Source organism: Pezoporus occidentalis, unplaced genomic scaffold (genome assembly GCF_034315485.1).
Source record: "Pezoporus occidentalis ecotype Australia unplaced genomic scaffold, CSIRO_AGI_Poc_V1 ctg2, whole genome shotgun sequence".
NCBI classification, from domain to species: Eukaryota; Metazoa; Chordata; class Aves; order Psittaciformes; family Psittacidae; genus Pezoporus; species Pezoporus occidentalis.
In genome coordinates this window covers 8,432,353-8,459,680 of record NW_026913855.1, presented here as the reverse complement: position 1 = coordinate 8,459,680, position 27,328 = coordinate 8,432,353, and the positions used below count along the sequence as shown (strand labels likewise).

Genomic DNA, 27,328 nt, shown 5'->3' with positions numbered 1-27,328 from the left:
ATTTCCTCTGGAGTAAGTGCTTACGACCACTGCCAAGCAATGTCACTCCTTATAGCCTAACTCCAGGGCTCCATGCTCACTGGCAAAACCTGAGCAGACCATCATTGTGAGTATGAAGTGTAGCTTGGTTTTCCTTTCGGGACAATGTAGAGCCACTGGGACTCTCTGAAAGAAGCCAAAAAAACAAGACAAAAAAACTCCAGAGCAGACACAGCACATTGGAAGGCTGGGACTGCTAATGGGACAGCTGTAAACAAGAATGAAAGACTCAAATATGGGATTAAAAAGGGCAGTGAGAAGAGTCAAGAAGAGCTGGTTTTGAATCTATCCAAGCCATATTTCCAAGCTAATATATTTTTAATTCAATTATCCTAGAAGCAAATAAAGTAATTAACTTAGATTTATATCATCAGTAAGACAACAGAGCCAGCAACATCTCGAAGAGACTTACAGCAATCTTTTGAACTTTGAATGAAGGCTACCAGTGTAGCTCCTAAAACTAACACAGGCAAGAAAGAGGTTTATGGCTTCTAAACACAGATCCAGCATGTCCATTTAGAAATGCTAAATAAAAACTGTGGTGCCTTATGAAATGAAAAGCAAATCATCAAGAAATCAGCTTTCAGGGATCAGCTGAACAGCCACATTGTACTCTCACGGAAAATTACCCAGCAGCTTTTTCTGAGCGAAGAAACACAAATCAGTTTTGCTTAGCAAATGCAGGAGCCAAACTCTTCTATTGTGAGGGTTTCAATAGACGCTCAAATAACTTTGACAGCATGGAGGGGGAAGGGTGTCTCTGACCCAGTTTCTACATTACAGCGTCGCTTGGGTGATGGTGGTGTGAGTGTTCACAGCAGAACCTCTTTTGATTTTCTTCTCCTGCTTGCTCACCATCTCTTTGTTTAAATAATCCACAGATGTTATCATGGGCTCAAGAATAAGATTAATTGAGCTTAACAATGGCCAGCGACTTCTTATATGCATTCAGCTGGTGACGTCTTCAGCACAGAGGCCCTTTACACAGTGCAAGAGGAAAATTCTGTTTTGTTTGGCTTTCTCCTTTCATGGCCATTTTGAAAGCAGTGTTCTCATTTCATCCTGACACTTTTGCTCAAAAACTCCTAACATGCCATGAGAAATTTTGACAGTCAAAGCCTCCTCACCTGGTGGAACCAAAATGATTTTTTTCTAGGTTCTCTGCCAAGAAGTTGCTTGCTTCTTCTCATGACACCGATCCAGAAGAAGATGCAATTGCCCCCGTTTGTAGAACAACAAAAAACTACAAAGGCAGGGAACTGGACTACTGAGAAAGGGGACAAATGCCTAAAAGAAAGGCTCCACATGCAGAGGTGGCAGGGAAACTGAGAGTCTATGTGTGCAGGCACGTAAGGGCAGTGTCCCAACCAAGCACCCAGGCAAGAGATGTGACAGATGGACTGGTCTGAAAACACTGAACATCTGAGTAATAGAGGCAAGATCCAAAGGATGCATATGAAGCTGGAATGACAGGTTTTTTTTCCCATAGCAAGGTCTGAAATACACTTATAAGTCTGAATATCCACAATAATAATTTTCTCTCTATAAAGCCCTCACAGCTAGCCATGTTTCAATCTGGTTTTCAACAGAACTTGAATTCTTATGAACTCTCACTTGTCTGCTTTGATATGTCACAAACCATCACTAAACTGCCAGCTCTCTGGCAGACTTTCAAGCATCTTTAAAAATACAAAACCTGCCTTGCTTCTAGTGTTTTCCCCACTTCCAGCTCGTAAACCAAAATCTAATTCAGGGGCTTGAAAACAGCAGAGTCAGAATTAGAGCTCACCAATGTCCTGATAAAGAAAGCTGAAACTAAAAAGTTACGGTGTCAAAAGCAATGGAATAAAGGGGAAAAGCAAAGCGGGAATGGTTTTGTCAGCTGTAGCCTGCACAGTTATATGACGGGTATATGACCCAGCAGGGGAACCAGCCCTTGAGAAGCACACAGATAATTCTGCTATGCATAGGCTGGGATTACATCAGATGTCTCCCAGCACAGATGCATGAATGTGGGGCTACTGTGCAGTCCAAACCCAAGCAATGGAAGGAGGTGAGCCAGCAGAACTGTGAAGGAGATCCCTGTTCAATCCAATCAGAGAGTAAAGCAGCCAAAGACGTAAGGAGCTGCTGTTGTCAGCCACAAAACCTCTTCCCAGCTCTCTCACTCTAACTTTCCTTTGCTAAGGAATTTTGATTGAAGTGCTGGTACACTTTTTTTAGGGTTAAGGAGACTGGTCACTCTTGCACTAGTCAGTTATGAGATAAAAAGAAAAAACTAAGAATGGAGAGGGAAAATCCTGAAGAAAAGGTGCAATATAGTTTTTATATTTCAATCAACAATGCATTTGTATTCTCACTCCATTTGAGAAACCAGGAAATCCCTTTTATGTTTTCCTCCCCAGAAGGTTTTCTTCCTCTTTTTTTTTTTTTTTTTTCCCCACTGAGGAAAAAGAGATCAATTGGAATATTCATCTTTTAAGCCTAGTTCATTTTGGTTTGAATACAACAAATTTTACTTCACTTTCTCAAAATACATGCATTTCCTGCAAACATTTGTATCATCTGAAAACTCATTTTTGTTAGGAAATTTTGACCATTTCTAGCGATTCCTTCTTCGTGAGAATTGCGCCACTTCCCTGGAAATCATTAGCTAGTGCACTAACCCCAGGACTGTTACTTTCACTATCAGGTGACAGAGGCATAATTCCCTCTTGACTTCAGACTACTCATTTTTGTCTCTGTGCTCTCTAAATCCACTTATGAAGTGGACATTATAGTAACTTTTACCTCACAGAAGCACCATGGGCATAAAACCACTCATTGTGAAGCTTTTGCATACTGTGGAGGAAGACTGTATAGAATATATAACAACCCACGTGAATTAGGCATTATAAAGATGCTGCAGAGGATGATGGACTTGATTGAACTACTATGTGCAGCTGAGCAAAGCAGTGTTATTTTGTGAGCTACCAAAGCCTTAAGACACTCCTAGTCTTGCAAATAGCATCACAAAATCTCTAATGGATTACAGATAGGCAGGAATTTTTGTTTATATCTCAGCCAGAAGACAAGAATCACTCTGCTGCTCAAGGGACTAAGAACATGCAGTGGGTCAAATAGACGAAAAAGGGAAGGCAGCCACTACCACAAAGTCAAGACCTATGGAATAAACACCATCATTCCCAGAACACTTTTATTTTATTTCCAATGGAAAAGCCAGGCTCAGCCTTGCTAATGGCATATGAAGAGATTGCTGCCTGATCCCATATGCCTGTGATTTTGCTTCGCTGGTGGACATTTGTAGCTCCCCTCCTGCAACTTAAAGCATGTTTTCTCAACTCAGCCTTAACAAAAACTCTTGCCTGACAAGAACTGATCTCATTCACTTGCTGGTCTTTGACATACTTCATCTAGATTCAGGGTGGTCTATTTGCTCTTCTCTGAAGGCTCCCTTCCTTCACACACTAGAGCTGAGTTGGACATGGTAAGGCTGGTGGCATCCTGGTGCAGATACTTGCTATCAGAGCCCGGTGCCCTCCTTCTTTGCAGATTATCAGCAGTACCTGGTATAAGAGCTGGTGGAGAAGGGGAAAAAAGAGAGAAAAACTGAGAAAAATGAACCAGATGATTAAGGAGTAAAGAATGGCAGATGAAACTAAAAATAGTCCCCTCGGCAGTTGTAAAGGAAATTCGTTTGACAGGAGGCTGCTTCGTCTGTCAAGAGTGGTTTGTTTTGCAAGAGACTATACCAACACCGGCTCTTCTTATCTTGGTTGTCAGTTTAACTGACAAAAAGGAGCAGGGGTTAACATCACTGGAGCCACAGCCAGCCTTAACATTTGTTTGTTTTCATGCATGTGCGTGTTTTAAGAGGCAGCCCAGGGATTAATACTGCAAGAAACTGTGGTGCAAGCTCAGTTAAGCAATTTCACAAAAATTTTAAGAGTACTCACTCATTATTAAAGGCAACAATTAAGCCCCTGTCTGCTGCTGGTTTTGTTTCCATGCCTCCTGCTTCAGCCATCCCAAGAAGGGATCATGATGACTTTCCTGCAAAACAGAAAACTTAGCCATCAAAATTTCTTCCATGCACAGGCAGCAGCAGACACCCTTGTCCATACTCTGCTTTTCCAGTTCTGAAGGTAAATAACCCAAAACATGCAGAGCCTTCTGGGTACAAGAAAATGAAAAATTAGAATGAACAAAATTGTTTTATTTCCACTCACACTCCTTCCTGGTGCTTGAGCGTGCAGTAACATTTACTCTTCCGCATATGAAGGTAAGAAGTAGGAAGGAAGAGGTTTTAAAAGAGACCACCTTAACATCTCCTTTCTTACAGAAGAGAAGACAATGGAAAACAGAAGAAGGCCAAAAAAATGAGGCCATCAACAGCTTCCCTGACAAGTGCCCGTAAGATTGCAGGTAAGCCTGTATGTTCCTCATTAACATACCTTCTGGCATTCCTGCAAGCTTTTAGAGAGCCTGGTGGTCATGGCTGCCAATATCGGCTGCTGAGGAGGTAAGCAAATCACAGCCTGTCCAAGTTAAACAAGTAAAGGCCAAGATTTTGAGAAACTCAAGAGACACACACGTGGTGTGTGGGAGTGAGCACTCAGGTATGACGTAGGCACAAGGGAAAACAACTCTTACTAGCCTTATCTTCATTGGACTTTTCTAAAACATTCATTTTTAAACTAAGTATGTGGCACTAAAGCCTGGGATAGTTGAAAACAGGACACTCGCAGTCTCCATTCCTTTTTTCTGAGGAAATGCTCAGCAGCACAAAGACAGCAACATAGAAGTCCTCTCTCCTAGGTGATAACTGAAGTCATCCTCTCTTTCGCAAACACTGGCATGTTTGGTACAAAAATAAACAGCAGAATATAAGATAAGTTGGTGGAGAGAACCCGTGGAAAATTAGACAGCAGCTTTGTACTTCAGGCAGAAGATGTGCACCGGGTTGAAACACTGTGGACTTCTTTTGTAAACGAACTTAGAAATAACTTGATCTGTTTCCCACGGGTGCAGGAAGACCTCGGCAGTGGATTCTGCCCTACACCAGCCCCACCTGCCATGAACTGCTCAGGCCACAGGATGCCACTGTTGCATTTCTTTTCAGAAGGTCAAAAGAAACTGCAACAAACCATTTCCATGAACTGGACACCTAAATTTAATGCCTCTCTTCCCTTCTTGATGCATGCAATTGCCAACGTTATGGCCCAAACAGACCAGATGTAAATAGCTCAGAGCTGCCCAGGGTTATGTGTTTTGATCTGTAACAAAATGCCTGGATACCTTTTAAGGATAGATTACTGAAACCAGCATCTCCGTGCTTTCATAAATTTTCTATGCACAAGAAATCTGCCAGGAGTGTTGACTCTGACCCTGATAGTTTTGACCGCAAAACAAATATTCTTTGTTATTGGATTGTATCTACGTCCAGATGAGAAAAGAAAAACACTAGATGGAAGAGTAGATTAACTGAGAGAGAAGGCAGACTGCTCGTAATTCCTACCTCTTGTAAAAGAGGCAAGAGCTCCTACCATGTTGATAAAACTTCATAAATATTTTACTAACATAAAATGGAATGTAATGCATTCATGCCAGGAGACAGAGAAGTGGTGTGAGCTCTTAGGTAGCTCCTCTTGCTGCAATTTTGTGCATTTTGCAAAGCAGGCACCCAGAAGCATAAGCCCCACCAGTGCAAATGTTAGAGCAGTAAGACTGCAAAGATTTGCACAGGGTCTAAATGCCCTCCAAAAGCAAATTTCAGTCCTGAATACATTTACATTTAAGTGGTACATTATTATAGAAAACCAAGTATAGGATTGCAGATGGTCTCCAAGATCTATTCAGACAGGGATTTCCCCAAGTTCAGCATGACACAGATGGAATTTGGGAGAAAGGACTGTTAAGAACTGAGGGAGAAATTTTAATGCTAACACTTTCTCAGATTTTTAAAGGCCGTTTTGGTTTTGCTCATCATGTTAGGGAAAAATGGCTTCAGCCTACTACAACTCTGCTTAAGAACAGGGAGAAAGAAAATGAACAATAAGGTTTCAGATACAGCTTGGGTGGCCAGCAACGGCAGAACTTGAGGAAAGTCAGCATGGAAGTGACAGCTGTGGTGATTCAGAGCATTAGTGAGGCTGGTGTTACTGCTCCATACTTCAAGCTGATATAAATACGAAGGGGCCCACAGATAACACTCTTTCAGGATTCAAGGCTTTGATAGAAACATCCTCTCTGCCTTCAGCCTGTTTTGGAAATGTTCCAGAAGCTGGCTATTCCTCAGCCAGAGTCTAGATTCAGTGTGACAAAATTCCACTTTTCAGAAATCCATGTTGTAAGATTTTTAAATCAGAACTAAGCTCGGAAGATGCTGGGAAGGACTCAGTCTTGGAAAAGAAACAACTACCAAACAAACAATTTACATGTTACCAAAGACAACAATAAAAGAAGCCTTAGGATGGTTTCCATTGCTTTTAAAAATAAATATTTGTTATATCACACACCAAGGATACAACATTAATAGTAAATCAATTAAGATTGTTTACATTTCTTTTACTGAAGCAGTATTTGGTGGTGTGATGGGTTTTTTTTCCACTAGGACAGAAAAAAATTGACCAACACATAACCAATTACTTCATTCCCAAACTCAATTTACTTCCCCTTCCAAAGACCAGGGATTTCAAAATCTCTTTAAGAAGAAAAAATATATAAAAATAAAAGGATGCCTCTTCAACCCAAATTCTTTTATTGCTGTTCATAACAATAAACAACAGATTTGATATAAAAGCAACACTAAGAGGGTAGAAAAAAAATATGCCAAAGCTAATATTAGTCCTGCTGATCTCAGGACCTTTGTGTTCCTGTTAGACTCAACAGACTCCAGTGGTGCCCTGACTGCCTGGCTGGCTGGCAAAATCTGTCCCTGGAGGTCTATTTATGGCACCTTGTAGCCTATACCTAGATTGGGGGACTGCACTGATCCAAGACAGAGATGTGACCTACTCAAGTAAAATACCAGGGAAAAAAAATAATATATATATAAATGGTTCACACTTTATTTTCTGCAAATCAGTCCCTCTGGACTTCAGTAGCTAGCCAAAATCCAGTCCCCAAAGTTATTTCTATTAAAAGGAGAAACTAATGACAGAATCATGTGTATCTTTGATACAAACCCACCTGCTTACATACAACACAGAATCCTTTTACCTGCAACAAGGTAAGAACAAATTATGGTTCTCATCCAAAATTAGCCTGTACCACATCCAGTCCATTCATGAGCTTCTTCTACTTTTTTCTCCTTAGAGACACATTGCTGCTACTACTGCTGGCTGTTTCTCCATAATCAACACAATTTTCTGTGGCTTGTCTCACTGGTTCTTATGTCATACGTAGGCAACTCCAGCAATCACTAGCTCAGTGCCTTGAGTTTGCTTTATGAGTTCCCAGGGAAAATCCCTTTGGTCACCCAATTAAGTTTTTAATGTAGATCTCACCATGTAATTCTGGGTTGGTTGCAACCCCATTACTACAACTACTGGGTTCCATAATGACTTGAACCACTTTTTAAACACTTACCTTGCCTGCCAGCTTCACTGAATTTTACCCAGTCGAAATTGTATCCCTTCCATTCCACCCAGTGTTCCATCAAACCAAAATGGCAACACCCCAACCTTTCCAGCCCAGCAAGAGAAATGGTTTAACAAAACGACTAGCTATACTGTAGACAGCTGCTGTCAAGGTACTTCCATACTTCAGTAACACCCCCCACCCTCCCAAATTCTGTTTCCAGCCATCTCTCCTTGTGATTTTTCTACTGTTTTTATGAAACCTGCCTACCTGAAGGGAGCTGTAATTCCTTCGCCCCCAATCAAGAGCAACATCCTCTGCTGGATGCACGTGAAGAATGCATTTCCCAAATGTTTGTCATGTAGACAGGAGAACGGAATTCATGCTGGCACCCTGACCTTCCTCAGGGTAAAATCTGCCAAACTAGCCTAAACTACCTTTAAATAGAAACAGTAAGAATTAGGAACAGAACTACAAAGCAGTAAAACACTCCTGCTGTTAAGACTGCCTTTGCTAGCAGGATGACAGCCCCAAACTGAGAAGGTGTAGTGACTAACTGATGGGTAGTAGTGTCTCAAGACACAACTTCACATTAAAGCTTCAGTTACATTCACCACTTGCTGCTGCCAAGAGAGGTAGCCCTCTCCCCCTATCCCTCCCCCCCGTTACTTCCCGCTGGGACACACGCTTCTGCCAAGTCCTTGCTCCAGCACACATTTGCTTACAGCACAAAGCCAATTCAACTCACTAAACCAGCAGAAAGTAAATTGGTTTTGGCTAGAAAGCAAGCTGAATTGGCTTAGTACATGATCGAGCACTAGGGTTGGTGCAAGACAGAAAGAAGATGAACTGTAAAGCTGAAGGCAGGAACAGCAGAAAAGGTCTAGGTGAGGTGGGAATGGTAAGAAGCAAAAGAAGCTGTTAACACAGCTTGGCCGCAGCAGGGAATCACAGTCTTACCACAGTGCAGCAATTTACAAAACATGTCTTGAGCACGCAGTTCCCATAGATATCTCATTTCAGGGACAGCAATTCCTCTGATACCTGCATGTTATTAAAGGGGATTTTGTATCTAGCTTTAGCATGGAACTGTACTAACAATTACAAATCTTAAACCCAAATTCAAGAGGCACAGGTACCCCAAGTGTGTTGCCTGGGAAGGAAACAGATTTTCTGGTCCCAGCTCTTCTGCAGGATAGTGCCAGAGACTAGGGAAGCTTTGCAAGGCTTCACATTAACCCCACTGTTCTGCTTCTCAGGTACTGATTGTTTTTGTATATAGGACTGCACAATGAACAAGTCCCTCCTTGCAATGCCGCTCCATGGGTCTGCCCCAAGCTCTCTGCAGAAATAGAATCATAGAATCATAGGATGGTTTGGGTTGGAAAGGACCGTAAAGGTCATCCAGTTTCACCCCTCCTGCCATGGGCAGGGACACCTTCCACTAGACCAGGTTGCTCCAAGCCCTGTCCAACCTTGCCCTGAACAATGCCAGGGAAGAAGCATTTGCAACTTCCTTGGGAAACCCATTCCAGTGCCTCACCACCCTTAAAGAACTTCTTCGTTGTATCTAACTTAAATCTCCCCTGTTTAAGTTTAAACCCATTACCCCCTGTCCTATCACTACAGTCCCTAATGAAGAGTCTCCAGCACCCTTGTAGGCCCCCTTCAAATACTGGAAGGCTGAGGTCTCCATGCAGCCTTCTGTTTCTCCCAACAAAAAGCATCCTGTGGGGACCAGCACGTTATTCCTCTGTAAGAGAAACACTACAGGCTGGCAGTGAAAAGACAAAGCCCCTGGAGATCCACCACAGTGGGGGGCTTTCCGCAGAGTACCAAGCACTGAGACTGCATCCATTCAAACAATTAGTTACCTAAAACGTGGTTTTACACCAGAAGGGAGTTCAGTTTTTTACCTCCTTTTCCCATCCGTCTAGCATAGCACAGGCTGTTCCTACCCACCTGCTCCTAAGGTAAGCTGTGTTTTCCCTATTTTCTTCTACCTTCTGTCCTCTGTACATCTTGTCCTGCCCTGAGCACTGCAGTCAGTGATGTTGGCTTTAATAAACAAACAAACAAACAAAAAACACCAGTAGAGACTTTGAATTTTAACTTTATTAACCTCCAAGTTTTATATGCTCTCCAGGCCTCTCCAGATTCTGCCTCAGCCCTGCAGCGGTCGGGGACCTCAGTTTATTAAACTAAATCTCAGCCCAGCCTGGCTCACACCGGCTCTCCCCCACGGGCAGGCGGGAAGCAGCACCGATCCCTGCTTCCCCCCTCAGCAACGGTCTCATGGAGGCGCACAGGCCGCGCAGAGGGACGATCCGACGGGCACGGCAGCACCTGCGCGGGGGGCTGGCTCACCGCAGGCCCGGGGCGCGGTGGAGGTGGGAGGGCGGGCCCGGCCGTGCTGGAGCTGCTGCTGCTGGGCGGGCTGGAGCTCAGGTGAGGAACGGCAGGGGCGGAGGGCTGCTGGCCTTCGGTGCCGGGGTGCTGCGGAACGGAGCGGCAGAAGGGGCCCTGGGGCCGTTGCTGGCCGGCGGGTGGGTAGCGAGGGGCGCGGCTCCTTCCCTCGGGGTGTGGAAGGGGTGGCCGGTGTGCGGCCTCAGCTCCGGGGCTCCGCAGAGAGGGGCGAAGCGGGATTTCGGTTTGGTGTCCTGGTGCTGAGGCAACGGGACCAGCACCGTGAGGAAAGGTGCGGGGTTGAGCTTTGGTTAATGGCTTCTGCCGGAGCAGAGGAGCTGAGCTCCCCCGGAGGAAGGCCCGGCCTCTTTGTTAGCTGTAAACAAATGGAAACCTAATTTATTTCTGTAGTGACACCCTAAGGAGATGGAGGTCAGGAAGAGAGTTCTTGATTTGATCAGTCAAAATTAAGTCGACCGCAGGCATTTCTGTGGTAATGCTGAAAGGCTGCGTTGAAGGCAAATAAGGATAAAGGTTGCTTATGTCCTTAAACTCTGTGTTTCTGTATTTTACAGGTCTGGGCTTAAGAGTACTGCACTTGAAAGGGTAAAGACACTTTCAGGAAATAACATCCCTGCAGTATTTAATACCAGCTAATCAAGGGTGTGTCTTCTCGACGGCTGATTTTCTTCCCAGCACAGCTTTGCCTATACCTAACTTTTATCCAGATCACAGGCGATGCGGGGGACACTAAGGGTGCCCTCCTTTTAGAAACTTCCAGGACAAAGGTCACAGCCTGCACTTTCAAGTTTGCCCTGCCGTCAGTGGCAGCTGCGTGCATGCTCATGGAACGTACCAGTGTTTGCTGGGTTTAATGCTTCATTAAGACAACACTAGAGAAGCCAAGATTCGTGTTCTTAGTGGACACCGCGTCTTGTCCTTGCGGCAAAGGTAGGAGAGTCAGGACAGACCTAGTAAGTAAGCTAAGCTCAATAAATGTTGAATATAAAAGCATTGCAATTACTTGGTGAATATGAAAATGTAAAGAAAAACTTTCTTCTTTAATGAAGTTACTTCACCTATAGTTTAAAGGGTATTACTTCCTTTGCTTCATAAGGAAGTTAGTACTGAGTCTTGAAACTGCATGAAATGGATGCAAGTGCTGGTCAATGAATAACTAAGTAAAGCTATAAAATGAACCAGTTTTATTTCTCTAGCTCAGGAAGTTATTTTAGAAAGAAAGAATACATGTAAGAAACAAGATGCCTCATGCTGGGAGACGATACCAAGATAAGCAGTACAGGCACCATGAGAACCATGGATCTGATAGATATGAGGAAGACAGAAGAGTGAGAAAACCGTACCCATACAATACAAGGTATGTCTCTATCACCTTAAAGAAACACATCACAGCAGGTCTTTAACATGCCTTCTAATTTTGTTTGCTTTTCTGTACCTTCATGTTACAATAGTAAATAAAGCATTTACTCAGCCTTGAAATTGTGAAGCATGAGCACGCCACACTTGGAATCAGAGAGTGATTTTACACTTAAAAAATTAACCCTTTTCTTTGTAAAGAGACGGGACAGAAAAATAGGCTGTGTGACACAGGCAGAGATATGCGTTTCCTGGGTTATCTGGATCAAGTTGGGTCACAAGCAGGTGAAGTGTGGCCATGTGTCTTAATACTGTTCCTTAGGAGGCTGGTCAGTAGGTGACAACAGCCATGGCTTGCCAAGTATGCATTGCTTAAGTGAGAATGTTACATGACTGAGACAAGCACAGGGACCTTCTGAAGTCTCAGATTGCTCTATTTCAGCTGTGAACAAGTTAATATTAATCTAAACCAAAATTACTTTCAGTACGTGCAGTCGATAAATGAGTATTTGTTTGTCTAAGGCTGTTTACAGCACTTGATAGTGGGTCAGCCCATAGTATTGCAATAAGCAGATCAACTAATGGGTTTGGAATGAAAAATAAACTCTTCGCCTTCCAGCCTGGCCAGCCTACAGAATATTAGGCGTGAGCTTAGGCTGTTTCCTTTAAGGCATGACAGTGCCTGCATTGTAGGAGAGAAGTCTGTAGCTCTAAATGGCACTGGCAAATTAGCCATGGCAGTAACGTGTTCATCATGCCTGTGTAGTCTCTGGGGACATGATTGTAGGGCAATTTAAGAATAGAGACAAAGAGGGAGAGGAGATGAAATATAATTAAGACTGTTGAAAAGCTGAAATAAAGAACTACACCCTGATAATACGCATGTTAGCAAGAAAAACAGGATGAGAATAAAAGCAGCAGTGAAGAACACTGTGTAGACTAGAAGTACTTATGGCTAAGTATAAAACATTTGGATGGTGATATCTTACTGTGTTATGCAAATAGCTAATTAATTTTTCTTCTGTCTCTCCTAAATCATGAAAAAAATGGAGAGAAATGGGAATAAAGGTCAGCCTAAGAATCATCCTTAGAGGCTGAATGACTGTCCTTGGCAAAAGCAGAGCTCAGGAGGGTATATAGTTAAATTATTTTGAACATATTAGAAGTGAAAGCAACAGATGCCAGGAACGTATTCATTGAACTGTGGAGAGAAAAAAAAAAAGGGTGTTTTTGGGCATGGTTTGTTTTGGGTTGGGGTTGTTTGTTTTTTTTTCTTTTTTTTTGTTCATATATAGTGTAATATGAGCAATGTGTGAAAGGATAGCTATAAATTAAACCACCACTTCTTAATAAGGCCCTTCTCTGGACTTCTTGGTTTTGCTGTTGGTTTCAAATGACTGGACGTGTAGATTGAAAATTGGTGGATGGACTGTAAAGGCCCAGGACAACAGACCATCCCTGTATCCATGGATGATTAGAGGAAGCTGCAGCTAAAGTCTGTAATAGCCATGAAGATAAGAGTCAAGCTGAGAATCTGGGGTCACTAGCCCTCACTACAACTAATCAAAAAACTTTTCCATCAATTTTTTTGATAGAATTTAGCTTAACCTATCAGCATTTTCCCTACTTAGCTCTCATGACAAAACCAGCTGCTCTTGTAAGGACATTTCAGTATTTTGGTGAAGACTGATTGACCGAAAGACCTCCTCTGTAATGAAACAGATAGGAAGAGTTTTGTGGAAGCTGTAATTTGGATGCCTAATGCTTTTATTCCTTACAAGCAAGACTTTCTAGCCAGAGTATTTCTCTTAACAAATGCATTTCATTCTGAAGCTCTTATAGCAACCTTCGTCTCATTGCTGAGGTAAAAGAGTTGTATTACCCAGAACTGGAAAGTCCTGAAGGAAAACAGAAGCAAAGGTGGCCAAAATAGGCCATTGTGAGAGGAGAAAAACAAAAAGCATCTAAAACAAAGAATTATTTTTTTTTTCCCTAATTGTACTCTGTTGCTGAACATTCAGGGTTTTTTTATTTAGTTTTTGCTTTGTTTTGTTTTCTGGCAAGTAGCAGAATACAATAGAGAGAAGCAGCTGCATCAGAAGTACCAAAGGGATTGCTTTCAAGTTAACTTGGAAGTCTTATAAATCACACAGCTTATTTAATTTATGTGACACAGCTGCGCAGGATGCTTTGGTGGTTGCACAAGACACAGGACAAAGGTCAGAAAAATCAGAAATGTTTCAGCCAAATAGAGCTGTTGGCAACTGCACACAGAGATGCTAGCATTGGTCTTGTTATTGAATGTCTTAATTAAAATGTAAAAACTACAAAGAACATGATTTAAGGTGGATGAATGAGATAATATTTCTAAGTTGAATCCGGAATTGGATGAAGATAAACCCAAGTGAAGTGCAGCGATACTAGGACACAAAACTACAGTTGAAAATGCTGATCTGTGGAAAAAGAAAGTCAAGATAAAAACTGAATAGGAAGAAGACTTTTAAAAATAATAGTGCTGAATGAGACTTAAAATACCCTTTAATAGCAAGATTGTCCAGCTGTACCTTGAAAAAGACAAGCTCCAGTTCTCCTTCAAATGAGGGAGGACATTTAGATTAGACCAGACGCAAAACAATATACAGCTGATGTTTCTTTTAACCTGAGTGTTACCTCACTTTAAAAAGGGCAAATTGCACTTTTCCCATAGAATAATCTAAACCTCACCAACCTTAAAAGTCATCAGGCTTCAGATGTGGAGTTGTGTATCATTGCAGCAAAGTGGACAATTCCATTTTGAGGTATACAAATGAAGAGTCTATCAGAGACATGAGAAAATGATTTTATTGGGTCAATTTTAGATTCCTTTTCAAATATCAGCAAGTACCTCAGAAAAGAAACCTAAATAGGCAGGGGTTTTCTTCCCCAGTTTAAAATCTTTATGTGTGGTTGTGTTTTTTTTAATAGCTTTCATTCTTTTAAAAGGCATAGTTCTGAGACATGGTAATTGAAAGTAAGACTTCTACAAAATACCCATGACATAGGTGTGCTATTTTACACCTGTATTGTATGAAAATATTTTTCTTTTTTATTCTCTGGGCTGCTATGGACTAGCTAAACGGTTTTTCATAAAAAAGCTATTACTTGTTTTTATAGGAGAAAGAATTCCCCCCCACACACCCTCCTCCTTGCTACTGTTCGCAAGTAGCCTAAACAATTCAGCCAGCCTACTCAGTAAGTCCACAGTTTTCTCAGATAAGAATGATCAAGTGCAAATGTCCATGTGAACATGGATTTATTCAAGTATTTGGGATATTCCCTTTCAAAACATGCAAGCAAAAAAAAGGTCAGATACCTGCAAAGCAGGCTAGCTGATTCCTCTAACAGGGGCATCTGCTAATTTCTTATGTTCTAATGTTCAGGAGAGAGCATCATCTAATTATATTAGTCATTTACTTTATTGTAGATCAACAGAAGACATCAGAGATGTCCAGCACTCAGGGACTTCTACTGTTTGCTCAGAGCCTTACTCTAAAACCTCAGGAGCAGCATTGGAATACTTTGGCCCACCACCAGACTATTACCCTCCCAAGGAAACCTTCTCAATGAAGTGTTCAAAGGTATGCACAACAAGAGGTATGTGAGATTCTTATTGCCTGCCATCCATCCCTCTTCTTCCAAGGACTAGTCTTGATTTTGGTTTCTGTCTTTAGAAGCACAACAAAGTAAAGTTAAAGAATTATTAAAAAAGCTTCCAAACAAACTGGGAGAGTTAATAAAATAACTGAGGGTTACTAGCATGTTTTAGGCATCTAAATTTATAGATTTATAGAGGTACTTAGATCCTTGAAAATGCATCTCCAGAACAGCATTCAGAGGATCAGTGGGTCATGTATGTAATCACCCAGGTTGTGCAGCAAGAGTTAACCTTTGGGATTTAGGAATACAATAGATATTTGCATCTGTAGGCAATTTAAAGATGGCTGTTGAAGCTTTGATGATAGTTTATTTCTGACACATTCTTCTCAGACTTTTTATCAGCTCTGGATTTAATCCAGTGATCACTTAAACATCTTTATAAATCAACATTGTGGGAGAGAAAACTATTTTATGGACATGAATCCAATAAAACAGCTCTTGAGAAATAACTTCATTTTTTTCATAGCTAGAAAGTGACTACAACAAGCAGAGAAACAGGTATTAATGTGAGAGGAAATCAGCCTTAACACTTAGTAAACTTATTCCTGTAAACTGGGGGAAAAGAAAGTCACTAAAATACCTATTACTCCTTTAAAGTTTTCCCTCTTCCAGGTCAATTACCATTCTCACCTTGTTTGTAGGAAAGGCCCACTGCAATCTGAGTTGAAACGTGCAATTAGGTGCAAAGTCTTTGGCTGAAGTCTACAAACAGCCTTTCAGTGTTCAGTAGAGAGACAAGAGTTTAGTTGAAAGTGAATTAAAATACATAATGTCAGATTACTTTTTGACTCCATGAATGAAAGTTGAATAATACACTTGCTTTTTGCTCTAAATATTTCTCTGAATGTGAATATGTGAACGATTTTACGAGTGAGCTGAACCACTGTCTTTTTAAAGTATGTTCTGTGTATTTGTCTGCAGTTTTTCATCTAGATTTAACTCCAGTAGTTAGTAGAGCATATTTAAACATCCAGCGCCATAGTGATATTTATCCCTGATATAATTTTATCAGCAGTTTCTTCTTCAACAGTACTAATTTATTTAAACTTGTTTGAGAAACTCTAGAAAACTCCATGCCTTATTTTATCACAGCTTTGGAAAAATGAAGTGGCAAGTTATATTTAGTTTACAGTTTCACTGGTTGTTTAGACTTATGGATAGCTTAACGTGACTTGCTGTTTTGGTTTGGTTTGGGGCTTTTCCCCCTGCATTTGCTTCTCATTATTTCAGCGCATCATTAACATTTTCAAAATGTCCTAGTTTTGGATGCATCAGTTGACAATGATGATTTCACTCCCGCCCTTCCCCCAAGTACTGCTCAGAATTTTCCAAAAATTTAATGTTTCGAGTTTGCAGTGGAGGAGGGAAAAGAGATCATGTAGGAAAAAAAAAAAACAAAACCTTTAATTATCAGTTTTATTTCAAAAAATGAAAATATATTGGAGGTTGTTAAGATTATGACAGCTTTACTCCCCTGTTTAATTTTTGAAAGTACCAAGACTTGGCAGAATTTTCTAGAGCCATTTTACAGAATTCAGTATTCCCTACAGTCATAGTCAATGTTATAAAAAATAAAAGCTACATGAATGGTTTACTAAAAAGTCAGTATATGTGAGCTGCAACTTCTTATAGCAAGAAAAGTTCTTGTAAATACTTTTTAACCATCTCTGCCTTTTGCCAGTGATTTATCAGCACTTCGGTGAAATTCCCCCTTCCCAATCATCGTAATTCTAAAATAAACATCAAACAAGGCCAGGAAATCAAGTGATGTACCACAGTCTTTTCCAAATCAACAACTGAAATGTTTAATGATCCTTAGTTTCTGACTGTACATCACTCTGCTTGCGCTACGGGTTTGTTTTGTTGTTTCTTTTTCGATTCTGCCCAGCAAATACATTTATGCTCTTTGTGCATGTTGACCAGTGTGGCATACTAGAGAGGAGTTCTAAACAAGCGGAGCTCTGAAAAGTACTTGCTTCACCTAAATACAGCCCTCCTCATACATGCTTTCCACCAGCAACAGCCCAAAAAACCTAAAGCTGAGTTTCAGAAACAGGCAGTTATTTTTGCAGGGATCCTTCAAACACCTTAGCTGCAAGCAGCAGCAGAAAAAAGGACGTTCTCCTACCTTTGTTATTCCCACCTTCCCTGCCTAATCACCACCTCCTTTTTTATTTTTACTACAACCACATTAACAAAATAAACCCAACCCAAATATAATGGAAAAAACAACTGATACTGACCCCTTTTGCTGGTAGGAACATTTGATACCATCTAGGAAACGTCAGAACATTCATCTCCTTTTAATCCTTTCCTCTTGAAAACAGAAGGAAAAAGGTCTGTTAAAATGTTTTATAAGCAATACCTATGCAAAGCCATTCAGGTAGGATCGTGTGGCTGGATCATACAAGGCACCTAATTATGCATCCTCTCAAATAATGTACTAGAGTACAAATTTAGTAGGACCATTAGAGTTTGGACCAGTAGAGAGTGAGCTGTCCTCCGGAATCTGAGTCAACAGAAGAGTGGATGGTTGAACTTAAACTGGTCATAGATACTTGGTCACTTGACCTTGAAAACTTTGCATTTTCTTTTTATTGCTTCCTCTAGTTTTGCTCAAACAGTGCAGGTAAACTAAGTTTCTCTCATCTTCAATCAGTATGTGACTCAGGAAATGCCTGAATTTTTCCCTTCTGTAGAACAGTACTATGCTGGTCATCATTTCTGAGCTAGTAACTTTATTTTTTTTTAGAAGCTCTTCAACCCACTTGGCATTTAAGGGAGACATTTAAGGTTAGAAAACAGTTTGTGGGAGAGCAAGTATAATTGAATCCCTGTGCTTTGCTGCCATGAATACAGCTTTGCACCATGAATAGTGTCAGATTTCTTAAGCATATTGTAGGCACTTCCAAACAATCAGGCCTTTAGCATTCTAACATACACAATTGTTAAAACCTTCAGACCAATTTCCTCTCAGAAATAGACAGCATTACAGTTTGTAACAAGAAGAACAATCTCCAATTTCAAGCATAGCTGGGAGGAAATATCAAACTGAATTTATTTAGAGGAGGAAATAGAATGAGGGAGTAACAGTTACTTTCTCCAGGATATATTCATGCATTAACAAGCCACCATTAATTGAAATGTGAACATCTATAAGCTTTTGTTTTTACAAAACACAGTCAAATGTTTTTCCTGTAGCTATGAAAGCTGGCAAATACTCATAGACTGGAAAAAATACTGAGATGAAAAGTCACCCTGAATACAGGGTTCACACTAGTACACACTTGGTTTGAGTTATGCCATTGTTCATAACTGTTATACTGCTGCTATGTTGCTCTGTGATGTTCTGATACCATTCTTCTTGGACTCAGACATGGGAGCAGAGGGGAAAAATATTTTGCACAGCACTTGTATCCCTTCCAGTGCTGAGGAGATGTTGGGGAAAAATAGTGGTCTGCAGGAGGCATTGGACTGGAGCAGAAGACCTTCTGTAGCTTCAGTTACATATATTCAAAACCACTGAAGGGTCATTCAGTGTGCATAATGCAGGTAACCTGCTTTGTGTATGAAAAAAGGCATTTGACAAGCACATTCAACACCACATGTTAGGTCTTTCCAGGAGTGGTCAGCAGGATACTTATGTTTTGGTGGAGGCACCCACAGAATTAGAAACTGGTGTATTTTATAGCCCATTATATTCACATTTTGCCCCTGCAATCTGCCATGCTTAGCTCCTTTACACTGGGCTCAAAGCTGTCATGCACTGTTCCTCCGGGAGTTAATTTGAATGTATTTCTCTGTAAGAAGGGATCACTAAAGTCCCCTATAGTCTCATTGTAATTAGATGGCTTTCCCTTCGTATCTGTTGCAAAGTAGTTTTAAATATATTATGACTAACAGACTGAATCTGCCAATAAGTTTTTAATCTTGTAATTGTGAAGACAGAGGATATTAGTAGTGGGAATTAGGTGGAACTGACTGTACAGATTGAAATTATTCCAGTTATACAAAATGGTTAATTAAAATTGTGCAGTAACAAGATGCAGTGGCAAAGCTGCAGGTATCCTTCCTGTTCTGAAGTTAAAGTATTTCACTTGGAGGAAAGTCCTGTTTGTTGTGAGATACAAATGGCCATGAGCAGTTAGCTATATAAAAACATGTAGGGGAACTAAGCAAGCTGCAGATGCCAAATGTTACCTTTAGCAAACTGTTGTCCTGCCAACATATGGGACTTCCCTAGGCCCACATCTTTATATCAAGGTTTTTTTTTCATCCGAGTTCTGGCATTGTGCTAACATGTACACTGTTGTTTTTAGAGAAGGGAGAGTTGTAACTGAGAAGAGTGGCTTAAGTTGGCAGGGGAAGATACTGTCAAAGTTGATAATAGCTGTTGGATATGTGTTAAATTCTAGCCTGTGCTTCCCTACTGGGAAATCTTAGCTCTCTACCAGCATTGAACCTGGAGCTGCATCATCTTTCCTGTAAGACCACTGGGTTTGTCGTCCCAACATCTGACCCAAATTCTGGGAACCAAGAAAAACTCTTTAAAAAGTGGCTCTCGAGACTAATTGATACAGCCCACTGACTACCTATTGCATGTAGCTCTCTTCCTTGAGCAGTTGCTCTTGGCTCACTTAAAGGAGAAAAATCCACCCTGTCAGGAATGTTGCTCACCAAGTGTGACAACCCACAACTATTACAGTGAATGAGAAGCTCAGATTCACAGGTGCCTCCAACCTGACCTACCTTAAGACAGATTATGATTGCTTAAAGAGCAATAACACCACAATCTTTGTGCTTTCTGAAGGCAGCTGAGTTTCAGTTCAAACAGAGGGAATGGCTATGGAAAGTTGGCATAAGGAGCAAGAGTGTTTCATTGTTTTCTGAACCTTAAGAAAAAAAAAACAAACCTCCCCCAAGTTTGTTTCAATACTGAGGTATTTGTTTACTGCTTGAAAGAACTACGGGTACATTAGAAGGAAGAAAGGCCATTTCCTGAAAGGCAGACCATGAGGTGACACTGTAGAAACCTACCAGTGCTACAGATACATGTACAGCTTTTTAGAGCCACTGTATTTAAATCAGTATTGCCACATGTTACAGTTTAATGCAAGACGTTGCTTCCCACCCTCTCCAAAATTATGGAAGATGACTCATGCTCTGTTAACAGGAGAGAGATCAAGAAATGCTAGAAGTGATGCTTTAAAGAACTACTGGGAACAAGTAAACCAAAGCTGTTTGTTCCCAGGCAGCGGCTGGGTTGTGCTGAAACTGTGCCTTGATGGCAAGTAAATATTAGTGTCATACAGTGGTGGGAAGCCATGGGGATAGAGGCTGATGCAGTAGTTCTGCAAATGAAGTCCACCCTTTCCTGTGGAGATTGGAACAGCACTATTTAGAGGATGGGAGGGAATTAAGCAGAAGGAATAGATCAGGTGGGACAGTAGGTCTTTAAGGGAAGATGATACACAGAAACAAACAGGACAATGTTTGGATCTCAGCACTCTGTGAATGTACGGCTCTTCTGAATCATTAAAACCAAGGCGGGTCATCCTTTGAGATTTCCTAATGAAGTGATTATCTTGACTAAAGAGGAATAACTTGTTAAATGATAATAAAAATGCTTCTTTCTCAAGCCCATAAATCATTTAATTTTTCCAGTTTTAACTATTTTTCCAGCAATTTCCAGTAAGATCAGTATCTCAAATGCGCATAAATGCGTTGGCATTTTCTTGCCATTTAAATTCAGTTGGCTCCGAGTATGTAATTCCCTTGAGTCTTTGAAAAGCCAAGATTCTGCTGGTGTTACATTGCCTGACTGTTGTGTTTTAGGGCTGGGTTGTGGGTTTTTTTCTGCCTTTGAACATTACTCTATTAGGGAGATTTTAACATAACTCAGTGAAAGCTGAATCCACCACTGGCTGAAGAACACAGATACCTACAAAAACAATGGTGGGGTGGGAGTTTGGAGGGGGGGAGATTTGTTTGTTTACGACAAAGTTGTATATTGCCCTGATCCTGCATGGGTAAAGGTGGTTGAATGTTGAATTCTTGTAACGGGTTTCAGTAAGATCTTGATTTGTACTGGTCTCCGTAAGGGGAATAATAATGTTAGCAAGGTGTTTTAATGCCTTGCATCCAGGTTTAATATTTTTAATCTATTGCAACTGTTGTCTCCGTTTCATACCCCTTGTTCAGTTCTCCTGCATTGTTTTGGTTCCTCCCCACTTCTGTCACATTTTTGTCTGCTTCCTAAAGCAGAACAAAACCTCTCTTCCCTTTGGTGTTTTCTCCCCTTCTTATCTATTCCTCCTGCCACTGACTCAGTTCAGCAGAGAGGTGACCAAAGCTGTACATTGAGCTGTGCCTTTACTCTCTGGGGAATGCCAAACCTGCACTGCCAAGAGAAGTTCAGCATTTGAGATCCTTTTCAGGACTGCCTTATGCATTTGTAAGTCACTATATATGGTCAGAATACTTGTCTGTTCCTTTAGGGGTAAAAAAAGAAATACTTCTGAAAAGCAGAAAGTTACCCAAACTAAGAAATAAACCAAAAGACAATTTTCAGTGATGAAGGCTGGGAGAATGAGTTTTATTGTGTGTTTAGCCTCTAACTCCCCTCATCCCTCCTCCTGGAATGACCCCTAACGGGATGTGGCACAGGCGCCACTGACCAGTGCTGCTGTGCTACCACTGATGTCGAGGTGGCAAATGGGCACCCCTTGGGGCTGCTGGCTGCGTACTGCTGGTCCCAGTGTTACTGCAAAGGAAGCAGAGGGAGAAAGCAAGCTAGAATGGAGAATAAAAGACATTAATTATCTTACAAGGACACAGGAGTGTTAACTGACGAGGAGGAATGATACCAAAAGAATCAGGATAAAGAGTCCATGTGCAGTCAACAAAGGAAAAAAGTGACTGCTGTGCCAAGACACAGTGGAGGGAGACGCTTGAAGGCCTCTATTAGTCAGGTCCTTGTGGGAGGAGAGCTTGACACAAACAGCCAGAAATTTTACAGTTGCGGAAATACAGGAACAAACATGAATTGGCTATTTTATTTCATGTACACACACTGTGATCCTGACACCTGAACGCTGGCACCATCCTGCCCCAGTGCCTGGATAAAAATTGCATGAGACCTGAGCACACCATTGAGTTACTGGGTACCACACAGTCAGCCACAGTGTAGTTTTATGAGACAGAGCATAGGGATTTAACAGCTCACCTCACCTCTAGAGTTTCAGGTGTTTCTCTGGTTCTGGCTTTGTTATTTCCCCTGCTAAACCCATGCCAGCACAACTGCTCATAACAGGAAACCTCCTCAGAAAAAAAAAGACTGGATTAAAGCAAAGATAACAAATACAATACACTGAAGTTACTATCCATCACTATCCATAAGATTGAGATTTTTATGGAATGAGTAAAACAATTATTTGGAAAGTTCTGGCAACAACTACTGTCTTTTAAACTGCAGCCTTTCTCACCTTCAGTGCTGAAAGTCAGTGCATTAAAGAAGCCTGGAAAAGGAAATGGAAATCCAGGAGCCTAGACTTGAGGCTCGTTACTTGCTCAGTGTGGGGAGGGTTAGTTCTTCTCCTACTGCTACAGTCCCTGATGTAGAGTGCCTCTCCAGCATCCTTGTAGGCCCCAAAGCAAGTAACTTCCCTGCAGGAAGACCTATTGGCAGTTTAGTTTCTGCAGCTGTAACTCCTAAGATGACATAGCTAACTGGCATGTGAAAGCAGGAATGGCAACACAGAAGCGTGGCTTTTAACTCAGCCCTTTCTGCCAGCAGTTGACTGCTTGACGTAGGTCACTGTCAATAAATGTGCGTTAGCATATCCTGACAGAGCTAAGATCTAAAACTTCACTGTTCTTTTATTCCTTATTTCTCAAGTCTGTCTATCCTGCTTATACTAGTATAGTAGGATTAAGTATCAGCTTGTAACTGTCACAGATCAGGCTTTTGGGATGCCGAGGTCAAGATCTGAACATTAATATTTCTGTCAAAGCCCTAACGGTTGTACAAGGGTTTAGGGATTTCCACTAATTGTCTGCTACTTTTGCAAGCCCTGGTGGCTCTCTTTGTAGACCTGTAATTCACAGCTTCATTCTACATACTGCTTACCATGTTAGGATATTCTTTAATACAGGAGGCTTTGTTATTGCACTTTTTTTTGTTGTGGTGGTGATGTTGGCATTTTTTAAAGTTGATACATGCAATGTAAATAACTGGTGGAGTAACTGCTAATGAATCTCCATTGTTTAGTTACTCTAATCAATTCTGTAGCAGGCATATGTGAAAACTGTTCAGGTACATGCAAAGCCTGCCCAACCTGAACGCCCTGTCTAAGGGAATTTTTCAGGCATGCCATTAAAGCATCTACTGCTGCAGTTAAAAATACAGTGGACCTACACTGATCATATGTTTTTGCATGACAAGAGAGACAGCCCTACTGTGGTACCAGCAGTCAGCTCAGTGAAATGAAGGGGTTGCATTCAGAATTTGTGTGAACACGTAGGAAGTTTTGGAACAGCATCATTGAGGATTGGGGACAGTTATAAATGTGGGGAGATTAGCAGCAGGTGCTGACTGCTTTCACAAGAGAAAATTGCCTTTTCTAAAGCTCAGCAAGGTGATGTACAGGAAAAGTTGATGCTCAGTGAGTCAGAGTGCCTCACCAGTCATAGAGGAAAAGGAAATTCTGAAGACAGTGGTAGAAGAAAGCTGGACTAGTCATGAATTCCCTACTTCCCAAACATATTTAAAATTTATGTTTCCCTTAATCAAAGGATCTTTCCTCCCTGTAGACTTGTAAGAACTGCTTCCTGATGGAGCAGTTTCTATGAAATCAGTAGTCAGCTCTTACAAAGGGAAGTGGCCTTCTGGGTGCAACACTGTCCAAGGGCCCTGAGGGCCTGCGTTGACTCCCTGTATTTGGAAGGCATATTATACAGCTCAAATGAGTAAACAAAATATGTTTGATCCAATTCCAGTGGATGTCCTGTGCAGCTATTACTCTTTCAAAATATTTTGAACAGTCCTGGTGAAGTGATGATTCTGTACCCGTGAAAAACGTTGAGTCATTTGGCTGCATTGTTTGAATTTGGTACACTGAGTTCCAAATTCTGCCTCATGGACTGAGATTTAAATTTCTCTTTACATTTAGATTCACAAATATTTCCTTTGAAACATTTGAAGCCACCTGAACAGATTTGGTAACCGGCATTGTTATTGACCTGCTTCACAGAAATGGTTGTGTGGAATGGTCAAGGAAAAGGCATGTGGTCATGCAAAAGTCAGCATCACCTCTGAGGAACACATACACAGAACTGCATATTTAGTTCCTTCTCAACAAGAGCATTTTGTCTTCTCTGCCTGCTCTACCTAATTCCTTTTAGGAGATGAAGTCTATAATGTATGCACTTGTCTATATATGCATACACAGAAACTGAAACATGCTGAGTGAGCCTCAGATATGCTGTTCAGAGGTATTACCACTATTATCACTGCTCCCCTTTGTGCTTCTGGGGTGGTTTGCCAGGCCCCAGTGTGAATGGGCTCAGTACCTACCTACTTAGGAGGTACCTACCTGTTGTATTAGGAGAAATAAGGGGACTAGTCTGGGTATAGGGGAAAGCAGGAACTCCTGAAGTGGCCAAAGACCCTTGTCAAACAAGTGCAAGCATCTTCCTGTGAAGAGCAAACGGCAGCAGGAAGGTGCTCATTACCTCAGCCCTCTGTGGAGGAAATAAGTAGGGGCAGAACAGGAATATCCAATAACCCTTTATGGTGGCCTTCACTAGCTAGCGTGGTTAGAAGCATCTGGCAAGGCAAGAGAGGAATTTGTCTGTCTTGTGTGCTGCTTCATCCCTTTGTTTTCAAGCCTATTACAGCCTTGACAGCAACTGAGCCATTGCTCAAGAGGAAAATGCTGTGCATTATGTTAGCAGCATAAAATGAAAGTCTGTATGCAAACTGTAGATCCAGCCCCACTTTAAAGACAACTTAAAAGATGCTGTTTTGAGCATCTTACGTTCTTGGCTGTCAGACTGCAGTGGAAGAAAAAAGATTTACAATCCTGTAATTAATTTTAGAACCTGAGGAGCAGCACACATGATGCACTAGGAGTTTTCAGTTCCCAAATAGGCAACTCTAGCTATGCTACACTTCAGCATCTGTCATGTTTACTAATCTTAGTCTGACCCCTAGTGAGCTGTCACAGAATAATCAGATTTATCTAACAGATGCTGCGCCTTCCTGACAGACAGGTGGCTACCACAAAAAGAAGTCATCTATCTACTTTCCAACCCCATCTTAGAAAACCTTGGTTACCTTTATCAGTAGGATAAGATAAGAAAAAGAATCAGCTCAGAAGTCATAAGCCTTTCTTCTAAATGTGTGGTTGAGGAAGAGAAAAAATGACCCAGTAGCAAATTCATTTAGTTTACCTTTGCATATAAAGTGGGTTTTGCCTCCTTCCCTCCTCATTTTCTGGGCAGGCTGCTTCTCAAGACTTACAAAGAGATTTTTCTCTCTGAAGGAGACGAAGTGGAAGCTGCATCTGGTTAGATATGTTTAAATTAACAAACACTTACTAAGACAAAAAAGGGGTGTAAATTAAAGCAGTAGTGACATTTTAAAGGACCTGAATAACTTGCCGAATTTTTTAAGCTATTAGAAGCTTCTATGTTTTTGTCAGCTTTAACCTCAGCATTTTGTTCATACTGGATGTATCTTGCTCAGTGTGTTCATGCCAAGTAGTTACAGGCCAAAATACAATCACTGTGCGCTTGCCTTGGCAATAACACAAGCACAGTACATTTTTTATGGATTTCTTTTCCCATGTGAAGATCCATTTATCAACACACTGACAAATTAAAAAAAAAGTAATTTGCCCAACCTCTGAAATTTACCCATGACAGCTTGTGCTTGTTTGGGGTTTTATAAAGCAGCTGTAGCCAGGGGGACTATCTCAGTAGTAGTGCTCTCTGTCTATGGGTTTGGGGTATTTGTGTCACATCCAGTTTGCACAAGATGTGGTTTTGACACCTATTTTCATCCTTCTGCTCCTTACAGGCATTTTGAAGTTTGTGGAAATCACGGTCAATCTCCTGGTGCTGATTTGTGTGAGCGCTGCCCAAGCCTCTGTTGCAGGCTTCACGTCCCTTGGTGGCTTTGGCACTGGCTCCTTTAGCCTGAATTCAGCCTATAGCCCCTTTGAGGGCACAGAGCTCCAGGAGGTGAGGGAGCTAGACATGCAGTTCACTCAGATGCGAGCCCCATGCGTGTATGGTGGAGTAGCCTTCAGCTTAACAGCAGCAGCGCTTACCCTTGTCTTCCTTGTCGTGGGAGCAAAACCCATCCAGCAGCTCAGGACAGGGCTGCTGGCAGGCGAATGTGCCTTCAATCTGCTGGCTGGTGTGGCATACGTCGCAGCGGTTGGCCTCTACCTGCATTTTGTCAGCCAGGTGAACGCCACAGAGGTTTGCAAGAGGCGCGAGAGGCTGTATGCACGCCGTGGTTACACCTCCATGAACTGTGTGGTCCAGGGTGGTGATGCAGCCGTTGGCCTTTTTGGTGTCGTTGCTGCCTGTTTGTACTTCGCCAGCTTTGTGGTCTGCATCCTTGCTATCCGAACCGTCCGTGCCTTCCAGAGCCACATGGCCAAGATTCAGCACAGCCCCAAAAGTGGCATTAGAGACAGAAGTGGCAGAAACCACCATGCCGTCCACAGGACCTCAGAAAGGTCCCACAATGTCCAGGCTCTTGCCACGTTAGTGTGAAGTCAGCTCTGGGGCTGTGCCAGAGAGCTGGAGCTTCAGGAAGGGACAGACACTGGGTGGCACATGCCAAACTGGTGACCAGAGCACAATGTCTTGTTCTACAAGTTGCTGAAGTGTGTATCAAACCACCAAATAATACTGCTATCACATGATGTAATAAAATTGATGTTCAGCAGATGTTTTAACAAGGGGTTTTGCATCAGTCTCTCAGGCTGGACTCCTGCGTTTAAAATGTGTTTGGTTGTAATGTCTTCATCCTGCACAGAACAATCCAAATAGCAATGGGCTGTTAACAGGTTGCAACCATAGCACTGCAAAACCTGTGCTAACAACCACTTCCTTTCCTCTCCCATGGCATGAGGAGTTGAGTGCACAGCTAGGATGGGCAGCCTTCAACAGATCTCGTGCCTGTTGATGCATCCTATTGCCTTATGCCATGCTG

The 27,328-nt window shown here is 41.7% G+C and overlaps 1 protein-coding gene and 1 long non-coding RNA gene across 7 annotated transcripts; one reads left to right on the top strand and one right to left on the bottom strand.

Annotated features, from left to right (window-relative positions):
- Positions 1–3,168: 3,168 nt before the first annotated feature.
- LOC134163146 (uncharacterized) lies at positions 3,169–9,971 on the bottom strand. Its single transcript, XR_009964593.1, has 4 exons — positions 9,884–9,971; positions 8,754–8,958; positions 3,996–4,087; positions 3,169–3,617 (listed from the first exon to the last, which is right to left on the bottom strand). It is a non-coding gene; the product is annotated as an uncharacterized LOC134163146 (long non-coding RNA).
- A 10-nt stretch (positions 9,972–9,981) lies between these two features.
- On the top strand, positions 9,982–27,074 carry LOC134163145 (MARVEL domain-containing protein 3-like). 6 transcript variants are annotated; one of them, XM_062617735.1, is made up of 5 exons: positions 10,024–10,068; positions 10,602–10,689; positions 11,249–11,404; positions 14,867–15,036; positions 26,180–27,074. In XM_062617735.1, the coding sequence occupies exons 3-5, from the start codon at positions 11,289–11,291 to the stop codon at positions 26,884–26,886; spliced, it is 993 nt and encodes a 330-aa protein (XP_062473719.1). In that variant the 5' UTR covers positions 10,024–10,068; positions 10,602–10,689; positions 11,249–11,288; the 3' UTR covers positions 26,887–27,074. The 6 variants fall into 6 exon arrangements, with proteins under 6 accessions (XP_062473720.1, XP_062473721.1, XP_062473719.1 ...); XM_062617736.1 differs by lacking the exon at positions 10,602–10,689 and having other exon boundaries at positions 9,982–10,068; XM_062617737.1 differs by lacking the exon at positions 10,602–10,689 and having other exon boundaries at positions 10,005–10,068; positions 11,244–11,404.
- The last annotated feature ends 254 nt before the right edge of the window (positions 27,075–27,328 follow it).

Excerpts from the sequence above, each read along its gene's own strand:
- LOC134163145 (XM_062617736.1), top strand. The coding sequence starts at position 11,289 with ATGCCTCATGCTGGGAGACGATACCAAGATAAGCAGTACAGGCACCAT. Across the intron at positions 11,405-14,866 it reads CCGTACCCATACAATACAAG|ATCAACAGAAGACATCAGAG; the intron begins GTATGTCTCTAT and ends ACTTTATTGTAG. Across the intron at positions 15,037-26,179 it reads AAAGGTATGCACAACAAGAG|GCATTTTGAAGTTTGTGGAA; the intron begins GTATGTGAGATT and ends TGCTCCTTACAG.